The sequence below is a fragment of the Oryx dammah genome, unplaced genomic scaffold, assembly GCF_014754425.2.
Source record: "Oryx dammah isolate SB20612 unplaced genomic scaffold, SCBI_Odam_1.1 HiC_scaffold_2, whole genome shotgun sequence".
Classification (NCBI taxonomy): Eukaryota; Metazoa; Chordata; class Mammalia; order Artiodactyla; family Bovidae; genus Oryx; species Oryx dammah.
In genome coordinates this window covers 179559514-179578541 of record NW_024070186.1, presented here as the reverse complement: position 1 = coordinate 179578541, position 19028 = coordinate 179559514, and the positions used below count along the sequence as shown (strand labels likewise).

General features: G+C 44.2%; 1 protein-coding gene across 1 annotated transcript in view; it reads right to left on the bottom strand.

Annotated features, from left to right (window-relative positions):
* Positions 1–19028, bottom strand: part of SLC5A11 (solute carrier family 5 member 11) — a 59515-nt gene that overhangs the window by 30982 nt on the left and 9505 nt on the right. Inside the window, exons 2-5 of the mRNA XM_040258050.1 lie at positions 18429–18587; positions 15708–15779; positions 8935–9039; positions 7210–7269 (exon numbers count right to left, since the gene is read on the bottom strand). Coding sequence (XP_040113984.1) covers positions 7210–7269; positions 8935–9039; positions 15708–15779; positions 18429–18563 — 372 coding nt within the window. The 5' untranslated portion in view covers positions 18564–18587. The remainder of the gene's footprint in view (positions 1–7209; positions 7270–8934; positions 9040–15707; positions 15780–18428; positions 18588–19028) is intronic.

Sequence of the window (19028 nt, the reverse complement as noted above, 5' to 3'; positions counted from 1 at the left end):
TTGCCATGCCCTCCTCCAGGGGATCTTCCCAACCCAAACCCAGGTCTCCCGCCTTGCAGGCAGATTCTCTACCGACTGAGCCACGAGGAAGCCCATAGAAGTAAATAAATGAACACCTTAAAAATTTAAAAACTTGAAAAGTATCTCTTCCCTGCCCCATCCCTGAAAGGGATTCTGACCCCGGTGAATGTCTTGTCTCAACCTTCTGATTTGTTGCAAGGCAAACGGGTTTTTCCTGAAGCACATGGCACCAAAGTCTGACACTATCAGGGAATAACACACAGAGGGATTCAATCAAACCGTACTGAATGGACACACTCTTGCTGACAGTTTGTTGGTGTTCATTAGTCGCTAAGTGGTGTCCGACTCTTTTGCGACCCCATGGACTGTAGCCCAACAGACTCCTCTGTCCATGGAATTTCCCAAGCAAGAATACTGGAGTGGGTTGCCATCTCCTTCTCCAGGGGATCTTCCTGACTCAGGGAGCAAACCGACATCTCCTGCTTGGCAGGCGGATTCTTTACTACTGAGCCACCTGGGAAGCCCTCTGGTGATGGTGTCAAGCTAATTAGAGAGAGAGCATGAAAGCTTCGGCCCATTCAGATAAGTGGACCAAGGATGCTCAAGCGGCATCGCTCCCTGGTCTGTGAATGACAACCATCAGCTGGTCTTGCTGGAGAGAGACATTCCTATCCTTGGCTGACAGCCTTTATTATCAATTGACCTCCATTTCGATCTACAGAGAGCTTCACAGCCTGCTACATGCAGGAAGTTTCTAATAAGCTAAGAGAGGAAGGAGGCATGAAAGTCATCAGAAAGTGAGTGGCACTGGTATCTAGAAATCAGACTCTGGGGAGAAATGTGGCGCTAGCTGACAGATGGGAGGCAGAGCCCAGGCTGTTTATCGTAAAGTGGCTGGGAAGGCAATTTGCCAGAAAACAAGGTTGAGAGACAGAGATGTGAATGACTGTTGACACAGGAACCACCCTATGAGTGTTGCTGGGTGAACGTTAACAGGAAATAAACACAGCCAATGGCAGCTGCCCTGAGAGAGGACCTCCTGAGCTCCATGCTCTGGGGGCTCCTCATCTCCTGAGGATGGAGAGTGGCAAGGGGACGTCAGCGTCTGTCTTACTCTCCCTTGAATCAGATCCAGACCGCCACACTCTGTCCTCATGGGAAACCCCTCCGTCTTCCTTGGAAAGCCATGCCATCAGCCATAGCAACTTCTGCTCACCCCAACCCTCCCCAGAACCCTGTTCAGCAGCCAATGAGAATTTCAGCACCTTTGTGGTCTTGCCCTCTTTCTAGGCTTTCCCCCAGTCTGGAAGCAGTTTCAAGGACAGTGCAGAGAACCTACATGAGACACCTTGTACAGTGTCTTAGCCCCAACAACAGACAGGCATTTCCACCTCAACAACTCATTTCTCTGGCCAGCATCCAAACCTCATCACCTCCAGGATTCCATTCACCTCCACTCCCCAAAGTTTTCATCAATGCCACCATCTCATTTGCTCAGCCTGATGACCCTGGCTTTGGCACTTGACTGAGATTTTTAGTCCCTAAATGGTGCCTCTTCTTTTGAATGTCAGCTCATCCTGCCTTTTGATTCCTTCTGAAATCATGGACCCTGCTACTGAGTAGCTTCAACAAATATTTTTCAAGTGTCCACTATGTATCGGAGACTGTTGATTTACTTTTGGCTGCCCTGGGCCTCTACTGCCGCATGCGCAGGATTTTGATTGCAGCGGCATCTTGTTGCAGTGTATGATCTCTAAGCGTGCAGGCTTAGTAGTTGTGGCCCACAGGCTTAGTTGCCCCGCGGCGTCTGGCATCTTCCTCGACCAGGGATCAAACCCATATCCTCTGCACTGGCAAGCAGATTCTTAACCACTGGACCACCAAGGAAGTCCCCAGACCTTATTCTAGACACTGAGAGAAACCAAAACTGGTTCCTGCCCTCTTGAAGCTTACGATCTAATGGGAGAGACATATAGTCTAATGCAGTGGCTCTCAGTGGAAGGAAGAAGATTTCATATCTCCCCAGGGAACATTTGGCACTGTCTGGAGACGCTGTGGCTGCCACAATTTGAAGGGTGCTAAACCCACTCCAGTACTCTTGCTTGGAAAATCCCATGGACGGAGGAGCCTGGTAGACTGCAGTCCATGGAGTCACGAAGAGTCGGACACTTACTGAGGGACTTCACTTTCACTTTTCACTTTCATGCATTGGAGAAGGAAATGGCAACCCACTCCAGTGTTCTTGCCTGGAGAATCCCAGGGACGGCGGAGCCTGGTGGGCTGCCGACTATGGGGTCGCACAGAGTTGGACATGACTGAAGTGACTTAGCAGCAGCAGCAGCAGCAGCGTTGTCATCTAGTTGTAACTCAGCCAGTAAAAAATCTGCCTGCAGTGCAGGAGACCCGGGTTCGATCCCTGGGTTGGGAAGATCCCCTGGAGAAGAAAGTGGCAATCCCACTCGAGTATCCTTGCCTGGAAAATCTCATGGACAGAGGAGCCTGGTGGGCTGCAGTCCATGGGATCGCAAAGAGTCGGGCACGACTGAGCGAATAACACTAAGTAACACTAATTGTCATCTAGTGGATAGAGATAGGGGATGCTGAAAAAACATCCTAAAATGCACAGACCACCCCTCACACATGCGTATACACACACATAGCAAAGAATTATCCCAGTCCAGGGACTTCCCTGGTGTTCCATTAGCCAAGACTCTGTGTTCTCAATGCAGGGGGCCTGGGTTCAATCTCTGGTCAGGGAACTAGATCCCATGTGTAGCAACTAAGACCAACACAGTCAAATAAATAGATATTTTTAAAAAGAGAATTAGCCTGCCCCAAATGTCACCACTGCTACTGTTGAGAACGTATAGTGGGAGAGACACAGTCTAATGGGAGAGGTGTATTAATTTGATAATCACACAAGCAAATACAAAACAGCCACGATGGCAAATGAAGGAGACTTAACCAGAAAGGTTAGCCCTCCAGACAGGGCTTCCTGGAGGAAGAGTTGCTTAAAGTAGGAACTGGACAGATGATAGGAGCTAACCAAACCATAAAGGAAAAGGAAAACTTTACAAGAAGAGGGAAACGTTTTGCATTAGGCTGGGGATGCAGAGAGCCTGATGAGGATGAGGAACTGTTAAATACTGTCTGGAATACAGTTCTCATACAGCTCAATAAATCCTTCTTCAAAGAACGAATAAATGAATGAGCTGACAGGAGTATACTGTGGATGGAGAGTAGGGTGGATCTCTAAAGAGTAGGAGTCATTTTCCATATTCAAAAGTAAAATTGGTCTGTAATTTTCTTCCTGGATAAAATTAGCATTATCCTAGTCTCAAAACATGGTATGCAAAAGTCAATCCTAGGTGGGTAATTTACTTAAAAATGAAAAGTTCTAGATGGTAATATAGGAGAATATCTTTCTGACCTTTGAATAGGAAAATATTTTTAAAATAAGATATAAAAGGCAGTAATTAAGGAAAAGTGGTCAATGGAACAACATTAAAATTAAGATCTGTTAAAGAGAACCCTCTTACACGATTGATGGCAATGTAAATTGGTACACTCACTATGGAAAACAGCACGGAGTTTCCTTGAGTGACTGAAAGTTGCTCAGTTGTGTCCGATTCTTTGTGACCCCATGGAATCGAGGTCCATGGAATTCTCCAATCCAGAATACTGGAGTGGGTAGCCTTTCCCTTCTCCTGGGGATCTTCCCAACCCACGGATCGAACCCAGGTATCCTGCATTGCAGGCAGATTCTTTACCAGCTGAGCCACAAAGGAAGTGGAGTTTCCTTAGAAAACTAAACATAGAGTTATTGTATAATCCAGCAACCCCACTCCTGGGCATGTATGTCAGAAAAAATTAAAATTCAAAAAGACACATGCAACCCATGTTCACAGCAGTATTATTTAAAACAGTCAAGACATGGAAGCAAGCTAGATGTTCATCGACAAACAAATGGGTAAAGAAGATGTGATATATGTATGCAATGGAATATCACACAGTCATAAAAAAGAATGAAATAATGCCATTTGCAGCAACATGTATGCACCTAGAGATGATCATACTCAGTGAAGTAAGTCAGAGAGAGAACAAACATTGTAGAACATATTTGACATCTAAAATATGACATAAATGAACTTATCTACAAAACAGAAATAGACTCAGACAGAGAACAGGCTTGTGGTTGCAAAGAGGGTGAGGAGCGGGGGAGGGAATTTGGGTTAGCAGATGCAAACTCATCTGTAGGATGGATAAACAACAAGGTCCTCCTGCATAGCACAGGGAACTACATTCAACATCCTATGATAAACCATAATGGAAAGGAATATGAAAACGAATATATATATGTGTGTGTATAACTGCATCAATTTGTTATACAGCAGAGATGAACACAATGTTGTAAATCAGCCATACTTGAATAAAATAGCTTTTAAAAAGATCTGTTTATCCAAAAATACCATTAAGAGTTAAAAGGCAAACCACAGAGTAGGGGGCAAAGATACTTGTAATACAGGTAATCAGCTTGTTTCCAGAATGTACAAAGAACTTCCATCAATAAGAAGAAACTGTAGAACATAAGAGAAAAGTTGGCAAAAGTCCTACACATGTTACTTTTCGCAAAGAGGACATCTGAACGGCCAGAAAATATATAAACAGAATTGCCAATGGAAAGCACAGGGAGAAAACTACACAGTCACCAAATCAGCAAGAATTTTAAAGCTGGAAAATACCAAGTATTGGCAAGGACATAGAGCAATGGCGCAAAGGGAATTTGCATGCCCTGCTGCTGGGAGTATAAACTGATAGAGCTACTCTGGGAAGAAATTTGGCAATGTCTAACCAAACTTGATAAACACATCCAATGACCCAGAAATTGCACCTATAGTTCGATTTTTCTCCATAAACATGATGTCTATATTCATCAGGGCACTTGTATAAAAACGTTACCAGGACTTCCCTGGTGGTCCAGTGGTTAAGAATCCACCTGCCATCACAGGGGACATGGGTTCGTGGTCTGGGAAGACCCCACATGCCGTGAGGCAGCTAAGTCTATGCACCCCAATTACTAAGCCTGCACTCTAAAGCCTGTGGCCTGCAACAAGAGAAGACACCGCAATGAGAAGCCCACGCACTGCAGAGAAGAACAAGGCCCACTCAGCGCAACTAGAGAGAGCCCACATGCAGCAAAGCAGACCCAGCACAACCAGAAAAATAAGTGATCCGTAAAAATGTTATCAGCAACACTGCCCATCACAGGCTAACACTGTGCTGTGCTGTGCTTAGTCTCTCCGTCATGTCTCACTCTGCGACCCCATGTACGGTTTAGCCCCCCAGGCTCCTCTGTCCATGGGGATTCTCCAGGCAAGACTACTGGAGTGGGTTGCCATGTTCTCCTCTAGGCTAACACTAGGAACAACCTAAATGCTTGTGAACAAAAGGAGAGACAAATATATTGGAGTATAATCATACTCCGTGATACTACATAGCAATGGAAATTAACCAGGTACACGCAAGGAAAGAATGTTACCCATGATTCCATTTCTATATTTCATTCCAAAAAAGGAAAATTAAACCATATTCTTTAGGTGTGCACAATTAAAACTGTAAAGAAAAGTAAGGGAGTGAGTTCAGTGAAATTCACAAAGAAAGGAAGACATTGATATCTGGTAAAGGCACGTGAGGGAGGGTATTACACTTTGTGACTCAATCTGGGAATTCGTTTTACAGTAATTTGTTAAGCACCACATTTGTGTCTTATCACTTTTCTGTGTTTATTTTATTGCCCAATAGAAATGGATTGGGTAGCTTTTTATTGCTCCTCAGCACTGTGGCATTTATTATCTAACATCAGCTTCATCTCCCCTTTGAATAAAATGTTGACCAAAGAACGTCTGGAGCCACAGGAATTTTTTATTGAGCAATACAAGCCTGGAGATCCTTCCACAGCAGCACAACTCGGTCAATTTCAGCCCTTTTCAAAGCATGATATTCACAGTACAGATAAACAGCCTCCCAATCAGTGATACTGTGGTAGTCCCCAGGTTTCTCTATTACAAACCACAGCAATCATTTCAATTCTTCATGCCTCTTCTTAAACTTCGACCACACAAGTTCCTTCCTCACTCTCAGCAAATGACACCATCTTCTACTTCAGAGAAAATAGAAACCATCAGCTAAAAATATCTGGCCACCCTACCTTTAAACCGACCTATATCTCCACCATCCTTTACTCTTTCCTATTCAAGATGCTCAAGAAAGACCCACCGATCTAGAGATCTTCACTTCTAGTCAGCGTTATTCTGCCTCAGAGATTTTGTCCATGTAGGGGCTGGGCAGACCCAGGCTCCCCATCGACCAAAAGCCATGCTTTTAGACTCAGTATTATCTCCAAGCAAGATAATTTATTTATTCCCACCTCACTGCCTTTGCATAAGATTGCACTACTTCCAGTACAGAGTGATTTTTTAATGATTTTTCTGATCATTAAGTAGTTCTTTCTACTTTGTATATTTTTTTAGTTTGCATAATAAAAGTTAAAATCAGTTATTACTTGATGAATCACACTGATACTGCGTGCTCTTGGTCTGCCTAGTAGAATATCTAAAACAGGATTAAGTCGAGAGGGTATGTGTGGCAGAAAGCTGTCAATAAGAGCAGCAGTAATTTTTTAAACTACCTTGGTCAAAAAGTCTAAAGCATTACTATTTCATAACAAAAAATTTGACATATCACATCAGCCAGAAATAACTCAATTATTATAGTTTTAGGTGGAAAGGAAGAAAAAAAATCACTGAATCGTGTGTGTGTGCATCTGTGTTGAAAGCAGTAATCTGTGATGGCTTAAACATTCAGAAAAGACTGTGATTTTGTGTTTTGACTTTCAAAAAAAAATTTTTTTTAGCTCACATTTCTTCCAGCCTCTGAATACCCCGTATGTATCTTTGATGTCATTACTCAAAATGTCCCATCATTACTAGGTGGGAACTGCTAAGGACAGTGTTCCTAATTGTCCTAATTAATACACGTGTCACCGCTCACCAATGCTGCAACCTCTTGGGGACTGTGTAACGGATGTCCACTGGCAGGACAAAGGGATGCTGCTGGGAGGATGAACGCAGGGCTGACACCCCCTAAGGACGTTCCTACTCCATAGCACCTGGACCCCCTCAGACTCACCTGACCAGTGATGTAGATTGGAAGGAAGATCCAGGACAACATCAGCACGAAAAATAAGCCCTGCCCAAGAAAACAGAATCAGGACTCAGCTCCTGCCCATGTTGTGGTGACAACTTGGATTTCCTTATGTCTGGATGGAAACTGGTCTGGTCTGCCTCTGGTTCCATCTCTTACTTACTGAGTAACTCACCCTCCCTGGGCCATCACGTCCCCATATTTAAACAGAACATGGGAATGAAGTGGGGCAGTGGCTCCAGGGCTATGTCTCCTAAACCCTGCATATCCCACTTCGTCCCCTTGTGTTCCCTCCCCTCCTTGGGCAGGGGTTAAAACAAGCCTGTGAGGTCAGGCAGGCCATGCTGATGAATAGCTGGTAATGCTGGGAGAGTTTACACAGGTCTCTGGGACTCATTTTTCTCACCTGTGCAAAAAGAGTAAGCGCCGCCGCTGGGTTGTTGCAAGGGAATCAATAAGACGATGCTAACTGAGCACTTATTATATTCCAGACATTCCTGTGCACACTTTACAAGCATGAAGTCATTTAATCCTCACAACGACCCAATATGGAAGGTACCATTATTTTCTCTGTTTTATACATGAGGCTCAGAGAGGTCAAGTAATTTGCCCAAAGTCACACAGCTTGTAAGTTTTAGAGCCCAGATTTGAATCCTGACAGTTTGGTTCTAATCCATAATTGAATCCCATAATATGATGATGTATGTAGGGTACTTAAGTCAATGGCACAGGGTAAGCAATTAAAAAAATGAGTTGTTATGAAGATGAAGATCACTATTAATAAGTGCATCCCCTCCCAATCAGTAAAAATCATATCCTGAATGAGCCTGCTACACAGAGAGTGTGTCTTATCTCCTGAGTATCTGCGGGGTGGCAAAAAGATCAAGAACCCTGGAACCACGTAAGTTTTGTGATGGGCAATTGATGTCAAGAGTATGGTTTTTCCAGTGGTCATGTATGGATGTGAGAGTTGGACTGTGAAGAAAGCTGAGCGCTGAAGAATTGATGCTTTTGAACTGTGGTGTTGGAGAAGACTCTTGAGAGTCCCTTGGACTGCAAGGAGATCCAACCAGTCCATTTTAAAGGAGATCAGTCCTGGGTGTTCTTTGGAAGGAATGATGCTAAAGCTGAAACTTCAGTACTTTGGCCACCTCATGCGAAGAGTTGACTCATTGGAAAAGACTCTGATGCTGGGAGGGATTGGGGGCAGGAGGAAAAGGGGATGACAGAGGATGAGAAGGCTGGATGGCATCACCAACTCGATGGACGTGAGTTTGAGTGAACTCTGGGAGATGGTGATGGACAGGGAGGCCTGGTGTGCTGCGATTCATGGGGTCGCAAAGAGTCGGACACGACTGAGCGACAGAACTGAAACTGAACTAAATTGATATCTAATACACAGAAATACCCCCCACCCCCAACTCCCACAAAACCTTGTATCTTCTGCATCTGCACAGAAGAGACTCGTGCCTTCTTCACACACATATTTGCCTTACGGACTCCCATCAAGCAAACACGGAGAAGCCTGCAATATGACTTGCAGATCAAACTGATTTTTGCTAACCAGGGGTGCCCTTGTTGATTCCTGCTTGTTTTTTCATAAAGCACCACTCTATATTTAGAAGAGCAGAGCATGCATAAAACTGCCCTCTGCCCAGGATCCACCTGTTTGGTAATCTTGAACTGACAATGCCCTGGAAACATACTTACATTCAGCTCGTAAGCAGTTACAGAAAGACCCGCAGCAGCACCTGATCCTGCCAGGCCAACGAAATGTCCGCTTCCAACATTGCTGGCAAACAAGGATGCGCCCACCTGTGGGGAAATGGACAGGTCAGATCTTGCAGCCAAGGTCTGGGGTGGCTTCTTCCCACTCCCCTTCTTCCCATATTCCAAAGGAACCAAGACAAAAGGGGAAAGTGGGGCCATCCCTACTTTACCTAGCAATTTTTTTCAAATTAGAAAAAACCTCTTCTCCAAGACTCTTTTACTTCCACCTTTAGGAAACTGACATAACAAATATGCATATCTAGGATGCCTAAAATGTAAATTGTGCCCCCCACTAGGGTTGTGCAGTGCACAACTTGAACAACTGTATGCAGCATCCCCAGGGGTTAGGGAGGATAACAGGTGTTGTAGAAAGTGCTCCAGGATGAGAATCAGGAAGCCTGTGTTGTTGTTCCTCAGCTCCAGTTCTCACTTAGCAAAGTAGAGAGCCCTTCTAGTAGAACTCTAAGTGAGCAGAACAGTTCTTGAGGACCCCAATTCCTGGACTTCATTGATTACATAAGACACACCTGGGTACCTGGCCCCAGTTGGCCCAATTACATTCTCTCTCCTGGGAATGTGGACCTGGGAAATCATCTTTGCTGGTCCCTTAGACTGGGGGGCATGTAACCCAGGACAGTGTGTGTGTAGCAAGGGCATACGGAGTGGGGTGAATAGCACATTCGTGTCTGCCACTCTGAGAGGAGAATGAAGAGGACTTGCAGAAAAAGGCAGCTCAAGGGAGGACAGAACCAGATAGAGACAGATGATGGGGGCAGAAAGAGAGAGAGGGGACTGTTAGTGAGCGGACTGTGGTACCTCCCATTGACTTTCTAGTCGCTGGTTTTCATCTGACTCTCTGCATTGATCTGTAACTATCACACTCTCTTGAGTGTTATAGCTTGGTAGTATTTTGAAGTCGAGAAGTCCTAAATCCTCCAACTTTTTTCTTCCTTTTCAAGTTTGTTTCAGCTATTCTGGGTCCCTGGTGTTTCCATCTGAATTTTAGGATTGCCTTACCAATTTCTGCAAAAAAAAAGGGGGGGATGTGTGATGCAGATGGAATTATGACAGGGATTGTGTTGAATCTGTAGTTCAGTTTAGGGACTGTTGCTATTTGTGTTAAATAGATACTACTTAATGTGCCATTGTAATTCCCTTATTAGCTCAGGGAGCTGCAATGTCAAATTGATGGTTTTTTAACTAACACCGCTGCATAAAAAGCTCCTCATGCTGGGTGATCATTGATTCGGATCAAATAAAGACAAGCTGTACAAAGGGCGCTTTCTAGAGTAAAACACTGGCAATAATGTGAGAATGGGGCTTTGAACGAGATCCAATCCTGTTCTGACCTACTGGTCTTCAAGACTACTGCTGAGCTGAAGAGAAGGGGATGGGAATGGAGCCAGGTGAAACACGGCAAAGCTTCCTGTTCTTATTGCGATTCAGTTGTTTTTCTTGAATTAAAGCTCCCTGGGGGCTTCCCTCGTGAAGAACCTGCCTCCAATGCAGGAAACAGGAGAGACACGGGTTTGATCCCCGGGTCAGGAAGATCCCCTGGAGAAGGAAATGGCAACCACTCCAGTATTCTTGCCTGGAGAATCCCACGGACAGAGGAGCCTGGCAGGCTACAGTCCTTCGGGTCACACAGGTCAGACACGACTCCAGTGACTTAACACACACACACGAGGGCTTCCCTGGTGGTACGGTAGATACGAATCTGTCTGCCAATGCAGGGGACACAGGTTTGATCCTGGGCCTGAGAAGGTTCCACGTGGGGAGCAACAAACCCCACGTACGGCAACTACTGTAGCCCACGTGCCCTAGAGCCTGCGCTCTGCAACCAGAGAAGCCGGCACAACTAGAAGCCTGAACACCGCAAAGAAGAGGAGCCCCTGCTCACCGCAACTAGGAAAGCCCGTGCGCAGCAAAGACCCAGCGCAACCCCAAACGAATAAAGTAAATAAATAATTCAATCATTTTTATTTTATTATTATTTTTTCTTTTTATAAGCTTTTAAAAAAAATTTTTTATCACTTCACTGCTTTATTTATTTATTGATTTATTTTACTTTGCAATATTGTATTGGTTCTGCCACACATCAACATGAATCCGCCATGGGCATATGCGTGTTCCCCATCCTGAACCCCCCTCCCACCTCCCTCCCCATACCATCCCTCCGGGTTATCCCAGTGCACCAGCCCCAAGCATCCTGTATCGAACCTGGACTGGTGATTTGTTTCTTATATGATATTATACATGTTTCAATAAATTTTTTTTTTAAAAGCTCTCTGGAGGAAATTTCAAAGATCTTTACTCTGCCATTCCCAATGACACCACCCTGCCTGTTCCTCTGAAATGTGACTTTTCCACTCTTCCCATAAAGAACCCGCACTGGCTGATGGCTTGTTTTGACCAATATGGTGCAGTGAAAGTGACATTGTGTGACTTCCAGGTCAAGGCTCAACAGCCTGGCAGCTTTCATTTTTGCCCTTTCGAGTCAAATGCCTTGTAAAAACCTTGGGCTGGGTCACTAAATGATGAAGGGCACGTAGAGAGTGAAGCCCCAGCCTTCTAGCCATCCCCACCAGAGCCACATCTGTGGATGGGGCCGTCTTGGGGTCTAGCCCATCCAGCCAACAGCTAAATGCAGCCAAAGAGCTAAAGTGCTAAAGAGCAGGGGAGGAACCACCCACTCACACCATGCAATCATTAGAACAATACACTGAGATTTCCCTAGTGGTACAGTGAGTGAGGGTCTGCCTGCCGATGCTGGAGAAATGAGTTCAATCCCCGGTCTGGGAAGAATCCACATGCTGTGGAACTGAGCAACGAAAGCCTGTGCACCCCAACTCCTGAGTCCTCACCCTAGAGCCCACAAGCTGCAACTACGGAGCCTGTGTGCCTAGAGCTTGTGCTCCAAAACAAGAGAAGCCACTGCAATGAGAAGCTTGTGCACTGCAACAAAGAGAAGCCCCCACTCACTGCAACTAGAGAAGCCTAAGTGGAGCAGTGAAGATGCAGCATAAAAAATTAATTAATCTTTTACAAAGATATAATATACTGTATATACTGTATATATATAAAACTGAGTCACTTTGCTGTACAGCAGAAGTTAACGTTGTAAGTCAGCTATACTTCAGTTTAAAAAAAATAAATTTTAAAAAGAAATAATACACTGTAGTCATTGTGAGCCACTAACTTTATGGGTGGCTTCTTAGGCAGCAATACCTAACGGATGCACTTGTTCCAAAGCCTTTCTCTTAACCACACCTCCTTTCCATTGACATCATTCTCCTGAGTGAAGAAAGCAAAGAAAGTTCCACAACTGCCCTTTCCTTCTTGACCTGGAGAAGGGTCATCCAAGCATATGAGCAAAGAAATGGATATAAGTATGCAAAAGCAGGCATACTTAGGTGAGCTGCTATATTCCAACTGTTTTTTTTTTTTCTTTTTGAGCCCAGCATCACTCATGATAAAGACCATTTGACCAGCATTTCTTAAAGTTCAATCATTGCGGGACTTCCCTGGTGGTCCAGTGGTTAAGACTTCACCTTCCAATGCACGGGGCATGGGGAGCTAAGATCCCACAAGCCTCATGGCCAAAAATCCAAAACATAAAACAGAAGCAATATTGCAACAATTTCAGTAAAAGCTGTAAAGAAAATATTCAGTCACTGAGTAAGTACTTCTTTCGTAGCCATCTCTATGTCCACTACACCTGCACTGGTATTTACTCAATATTTTACCTTATACTGACTTCTTCTTTACCTTATATATATATGATTATATATTTTATTATTTAACCAATTATTATATATTAATATGACACATGTATATATATGTATTTACAACTTTACGTGGAAAACCAGTATCACTTGCTTTATATAGAAAAGAACCATACAAATAATATGAAAATTTTAAGAAAGTTATTAAATTCGATCTAGGTTCTCCAGACTACCAAATTTACTTACCCTGAAGCTTGCATTCTCTTTGTTAAACACAGATTTTTTTTTTTTTTAAGTCGCTCAGTCATGTCTGACTCTTTGCCACCCCGTGGACTGTAGCCCACCAGGATTAGTCAGTGCTAAAAACCGGTAAAGGCATCTTAGTAGCAAACTGTGACTTTCTTTTATGTAACCAAGAGGACTAACTGAGAATAGGAAAGGGAATATTCCCACGATGTAATGTGATGTTATTCAATGTTGTGTCTGTGCACAACTGAGAAATGATGGTGCACCTGTTGTTCACATTTTAGGAAACGCTGCACTAGATTACAGGCTCCTTGAGGGTGAAGACAAGCTCAATGATGGCTCCTCTGTTTGGTGCAGCGCTGGACGGAGAACTGTTCTAATGAATTCACTGAATATATAACGCAGAGCTCATTTTTGGTATCTTTTGAGAACAGTGTGGTCATTGTCTTCAGACATCGTATTGACCAGAGGCTCAGATACCTGTTAATCTCTCTGACTCCCTGCAAATGGGAAATGTCTTCTCTCTTTTTATTTGGGAAATTTAACACTTATAATAAAAGATCATGAATAAAATGATCATTCCTGATTCCTTACTCAGGACCCATGAAGCAGAGGCCTGTGTGCATATATGTGTGTGCATATGTGTACACATGTGTGCACGTATGTGTGCATGTATGTATTTCCACAAACTGTGGAAAATTCTTCAAGAGATGGGAATACCAAACCACCTGACCTGCCTCCTGAGAAACCTGTATGCAGGTCAAGAAGCAACAATTAGAACCGGACATGGAACAACAGACTGGTTCCAAATTGTGAAAGGAATACCTCAAGGCTCTATATTGTCACCCTGTTTATTTAACTTATATGCAGAGTCCATCATGCGAAATGCTGGGCAGGATGAAACACAAGCTAGAATCAAGATTGCCAGGAGAAACATCAATAACCTGAGATATGCAGATGACACCACCCTTATGGCAGAAAGTGAAGAGGAACTAAAGAGCCTTTTGACAAAGGTGAAAGAGGAGAGTGAAAAAGGTGGCTTAAAATTCAATATTCAAAAAACTAAGATCATGGCATCCAATCCCATCCCTTCAAATAGATGGAGAAACAATGGAAACAGTAACGGATATTATTTTCTTGGGCTCCAAAATCACTGCAGATGGTAACTGCAGCCATGAAATTAAAAGATGCTTGCTCCTTAGAAGAAAAGTTATGACGAACCTAGACAGTGCATTAAAAAGGAAAGACATTACTTTGCCAACAAAGGTCCATCTAGTTAAAGCTAGGGTTTTTCCAGTAGTCATGTATGGATGTGAGAGTTGGACCATAAAGAAGACTGAGTACCGAAGAATTGACACTTTTGAACTGTGGTGTTGGAGAAAACTCTCAAGAGTCCCTTGGACTGCAAAAGACCAAACCAGTCAATCCTAAAGGAAACTAATCCTGAATATTCATTGGAAAGAGTGATGCTGAAGCCGAAGCTCCAATACTTTGGCCACCTGATGCGAAGAGCCAGCTCTTTAGAAAAGACCTTAAATGATGCTGGAAAAGATTGAAGGCAGGAGGAGAAGGGGACAGAGGATGAGATGGGTGGATGGCATCACTGACAACACACATGAGTTTGAGCGGGTTCCAGGAGATGGTGAAGGATAGGGAAGCCAGGCCTGCTGCAGTCTATGGGCTCACAAAGAGCAGGACATGACTGAATGACTGAACAACAACAACAATGTATTTAGCAATGCCTTTCGCTCCCCTTGAATAGAGAATACTAACTGGGCTGTTGTATTTGTTATTTGGCTTCTCAACATTCTTTCCACCTTATCTCAGTAATGGTCTCCAGCTGTCCTTCAGGGTCTAGCCCTTCTTATTTCTCATCACATATGCCTCAGAGCAGGCTCCATGCCCTCCAGATAAGGCTGTGAGTATGTGACCCAGGCTTGAGTTACCTAACACAGCTAACTACCTTGGTCACAGTGACTAACACAGAGATGGGCCTGGGACACATATTTTCCAGGGATTCTGCCATGGAGGCAGGTGCTTTTCCCCTGCTAGGCTGGAGACAGAGAGGATGGAAAGTCTGGAGCAGTGGCCATGAAGTTGAGCTTGCTGACATGAAGTTGAGCTTGTTTGTGAATGGCACCCTTCCAGAAGAGGAGAAGCTGACAGAGATAGATAGGTGATAGACAAATGATGGATAGATGGATAAATGTGTGTGCTTCATCCCTCAGCCCTGTGTCTGACTCTTCCCAACCCTATGGACTGTAGTCCACCAGGCTCCTCTGTGGGATTTTCCCAGGCAAGAATCCTGGAGTGGGTGCCATTTCCTCCTCCAGGGGATCTTCCCAACCCAGGGATCGAACCCACATCTTCTGTGTCTCCTGCATTGCAGGTGGATTCTTTATCCTCTGAGCCATCAGATAGACAGGCAGATAGAGAGATAGATATTAATAGAAAGACAGATAGACAGACAGATAGATGGGGTAAACAGAGGGAGAAACCAGGTCCCAATGATCACTTGAGCCTCTATACCTTGCCATACCTGAAACTAGACCAACTCTAGGTTTTTCCCTTGGGTGAGCTGATGGATTCTTTTTGTTCAGACAATTTAGAGTTGGAGCTAAGTTTTCTCTAGTTTTGACTGTGACTTCCGGACAACATGGCACCAGAGAGTCCTGAGAAAGCAAAGGCTAGACAGAGTATCGGGACTTGAAGGGTCTTTTAATTGAACCAAAGACTACTTACTGGCCACCACTGCATGTTGCCTCCAGCTAGAAAGTAGCCTTTCACGGTGTCTCTTGTGGTCTTCACCGTGGACTGAAACAGAGAAGAGCAGTGGGTAAAGGAAACGTTAGCAATCAGAGGCACCCCAGATAGTCTAGTCCCAGAGTATAACCTGGGAGTCCAGCAGGCCAGATCCAGACATCAAATATATTTGGGGGTTTGTTTGGTTTGGGTTTTTGTTTGTTTTTGTAAGAGTCCCTGAGCAATACTTCCCATGGCCATTATTTGCATGAAATATCTTACTTCACTATTTTTTGCACCATGCAGCTTGTGGGATTTAAGTTCTCCAACGAGGGATGGAACCTGGGCCCTCGACAGTGAAAGCATGGAGTGCTAACCACTGGACCACCAGGAAAGTCCCTTAACTGTAATTTTTTTTTTTTTTAAGTGAGGGACTTTCCTGGTGTTTCAGAGGCTAAGACTCTTTTCTTCTACTTCCCTAGTTAGGGAACTAAGATCCCACATGCACTGTGGTGAGGTCCCAAAATTAAAAGATTTAAACTAAAAAAAAAGCCTCTCAGGTCCTTCAAAAAAAAAGAATAGGTGATGATGATATTATATAAGTTATAGGTGATTTACAATTTTTAAAGGCTATACTCCATTTATAGTTAAAGAATACTGGCTATATCCTCTGTATTGTGCAATATATTCTTGCAGCTTATTTTATGCATAATAGTTTGTACCTCTTAATGCCCTACTCCTGTATTTCTCCTCCCCTCTCCCCACTGATAACCGCTAGTTTCTTCTCTATATCTGTGATTCTACTTTTTTGTTCTTTTTGGTTTTCTTCTTAAGATTGTTTTTTGATGCAGATCATTTTTTAAATTCTGTATTAAATTTGTTTCAATATTGCTTCTGTTTTATGTGGGGTTTTTTGTTTGTTTGTTTGTCTGTTTGGTTTTTTGACCATGAGGCATGTGGAATCTTAGCTCCCTGACCAAGGATGGAACTCACACCCAGCCAGGGAAGTCATTTTACTTCTTTTTAGCTTGTACTTTTTAGATCAGATATGTTTTGTTTGGCCCATGGTCTGTCTTTTAATAGCTACTTATTTATTTGTTTCTGGCTGTGTGGAGTTTTGGTTGTGGCACCCAGGTTTCTCTCTGGTTGTGGCACGTGGGCTCAGTAGTTGCGGTGCATGGACGTAGCCCCCCACAGCAGGTGGGATCTTAGTTCCCCTACCAGCGATCGAACCTGTGTTCCCTGCATTTGAAGGAAAATTCTTAACTGCTGGTCCACCATGGAAGTCCATGTTTGATGTCTGATTTTTAAGATTTTCATCCGAATCCCTTAGAGGAGGCAAACTATTCAGGTCAACAACCCCTACAACTCCCTGCCTCACACATGTATAATAACCTACTAGGTGCCCCTAGACATCTGAGTTTTAGACCATGGTTTGTCTGTGACAGCCCACAGTGGATGTCATTTATTGAGTATCAGTACTATGTACCAGGGGGCTGCCCTGGTGACTCAGACGGTAAAGAATCTGCCTGCAGTGCAGGAAACCCAGGTTCTATCCCCTGCATCGGGAAGATCCTGTGAAAAAGTGGCAACCCACTCCAGTGTTCTTGCCTGGAAAATTCCATGGACAAAGGAACCTGGAGGTTACAGTCCAGGGGATTGCAAAGAGTCGGACATGACTGAGTGACTTTCATTCAGTCACTCACAATGTGCCAGGCTCTGCAGTAAGCATTTTGAAGCATCATCTCATTTTAATCTTCACCAACTCCTGTGAGAGCCTCCCTGGTGTCTCAGATGGTAAAGAATTTGCCTGCAATGCAGGAGACCCAGGTTCCATCCCTGGGTTGGGAAGATCCCTTGGAGGAGGGAATGGCAACCCACTCCAGTATTCTTGCCTGGAGAATTCCATGGACAGAGGAACCTAGCAGTCTACAGTCCATGGGGTCACAAAGAGTTGGACTGAGCAAATTTCACTTTCAGTTTCTATGAGGTTGATGTCATCAAGCCAATCTAATACATGAACAAACCAAGGCTCAGAAGTAGTCCCTTATCTAGTGCCATATTTCTACAGAGAGGAAGACTGAGAACTCAAACCCAGGTCAGCCTGATTTCAGAGCTCTTTAGGAGTGAGCTTCTTGGCCCTAAAGGTACTTTAACAGAGACATTTAAACCACTAAATGATAAGTTGTAACTTCTCCCAGCTCTGGGTGCAGATATTGGTAAGAGGAATCTTTCTGGATGGGAGATGACATGAAATGATATCTTTTCATCCCTGCAAAAGATCTTACTATAGCAAACAGACACTTCAGCTCATTCCTGCTGAATCTTGACACAGGAAGTATTTTCCAAGAGTAAAGAACTCCTTGTGCTAAAAGGGATCATCTAAATCCGGGGCTCCCCAAACCAGTACTACATCAGAGTCTCCTGATTCTCTTGTGAAAATACAGATTCCCAGCAACTCTAACCCTTATTCTAGCTCTGCCTGTACTCCCTAATCCTGATCCCAATCCTGTCTGACTTGAAAACCTGACTCTTAGGACTTCCCTGGTGGTCCAGCAGTTAAGACTCCACACTTTCACTGCACGGGGCATGGATGTGATCCCTGGTTGGGGACCTAAGAACCCACAAGCCATGCAGTGCAGCCAAAGATAAAAATAGAAAAGAATCAAGTTGTACTTACTGTAAGGCCTTGAGCCAGTCTCTCCCTCTGACTTGACTTACCCATAGTCCAACAGCCAGGACGAAGAGGAAATACAGAGTCAGCACTGCGATGTCACCTGCTTCCAGCGTCCTCCGGGGAAACGCCTCCAGGGGATCTGACTGTGTGAGTGGAGGGCTGCTGGTGCTGCTCTCCATGGTCCTGAACGAACTCTTGCAACGCTGTGGAAGTGCAAATGTGTGTCACATGCCAGGACCCGGTGCCACTCTTCTCGCCCTCTCTGTAACTGCCTCCTTGGGCAATCAAGCAGGAAGACACATGTGGAAGGATGTGTGATGGAGACAGACCTCGGGAAGGCAAATCCATCCGTTCTCTCTCTCATTCACCCAATATTTACAAGGAAGTCACATCCAATCTACAGTTAATGTTCACCAGCCCCACTGCTCACTTGGCAAAATACAAAGGAAAATAAACAGCTTAAGTAATATAGATGTCTCACCACCCTCTTCCACGTATCCAGGAGTGAGAGAAAAACAGGACACCCGAGTCAGTCTGTTTTCCTGATACCTTGCAGCCAGGTGAAAGTCAAGCCAGCAATTTTGTCTAAGGCTCAGCCAGTCAATACTATCTTGTGTCACTGCTGGATATGCCCATAAAATGTG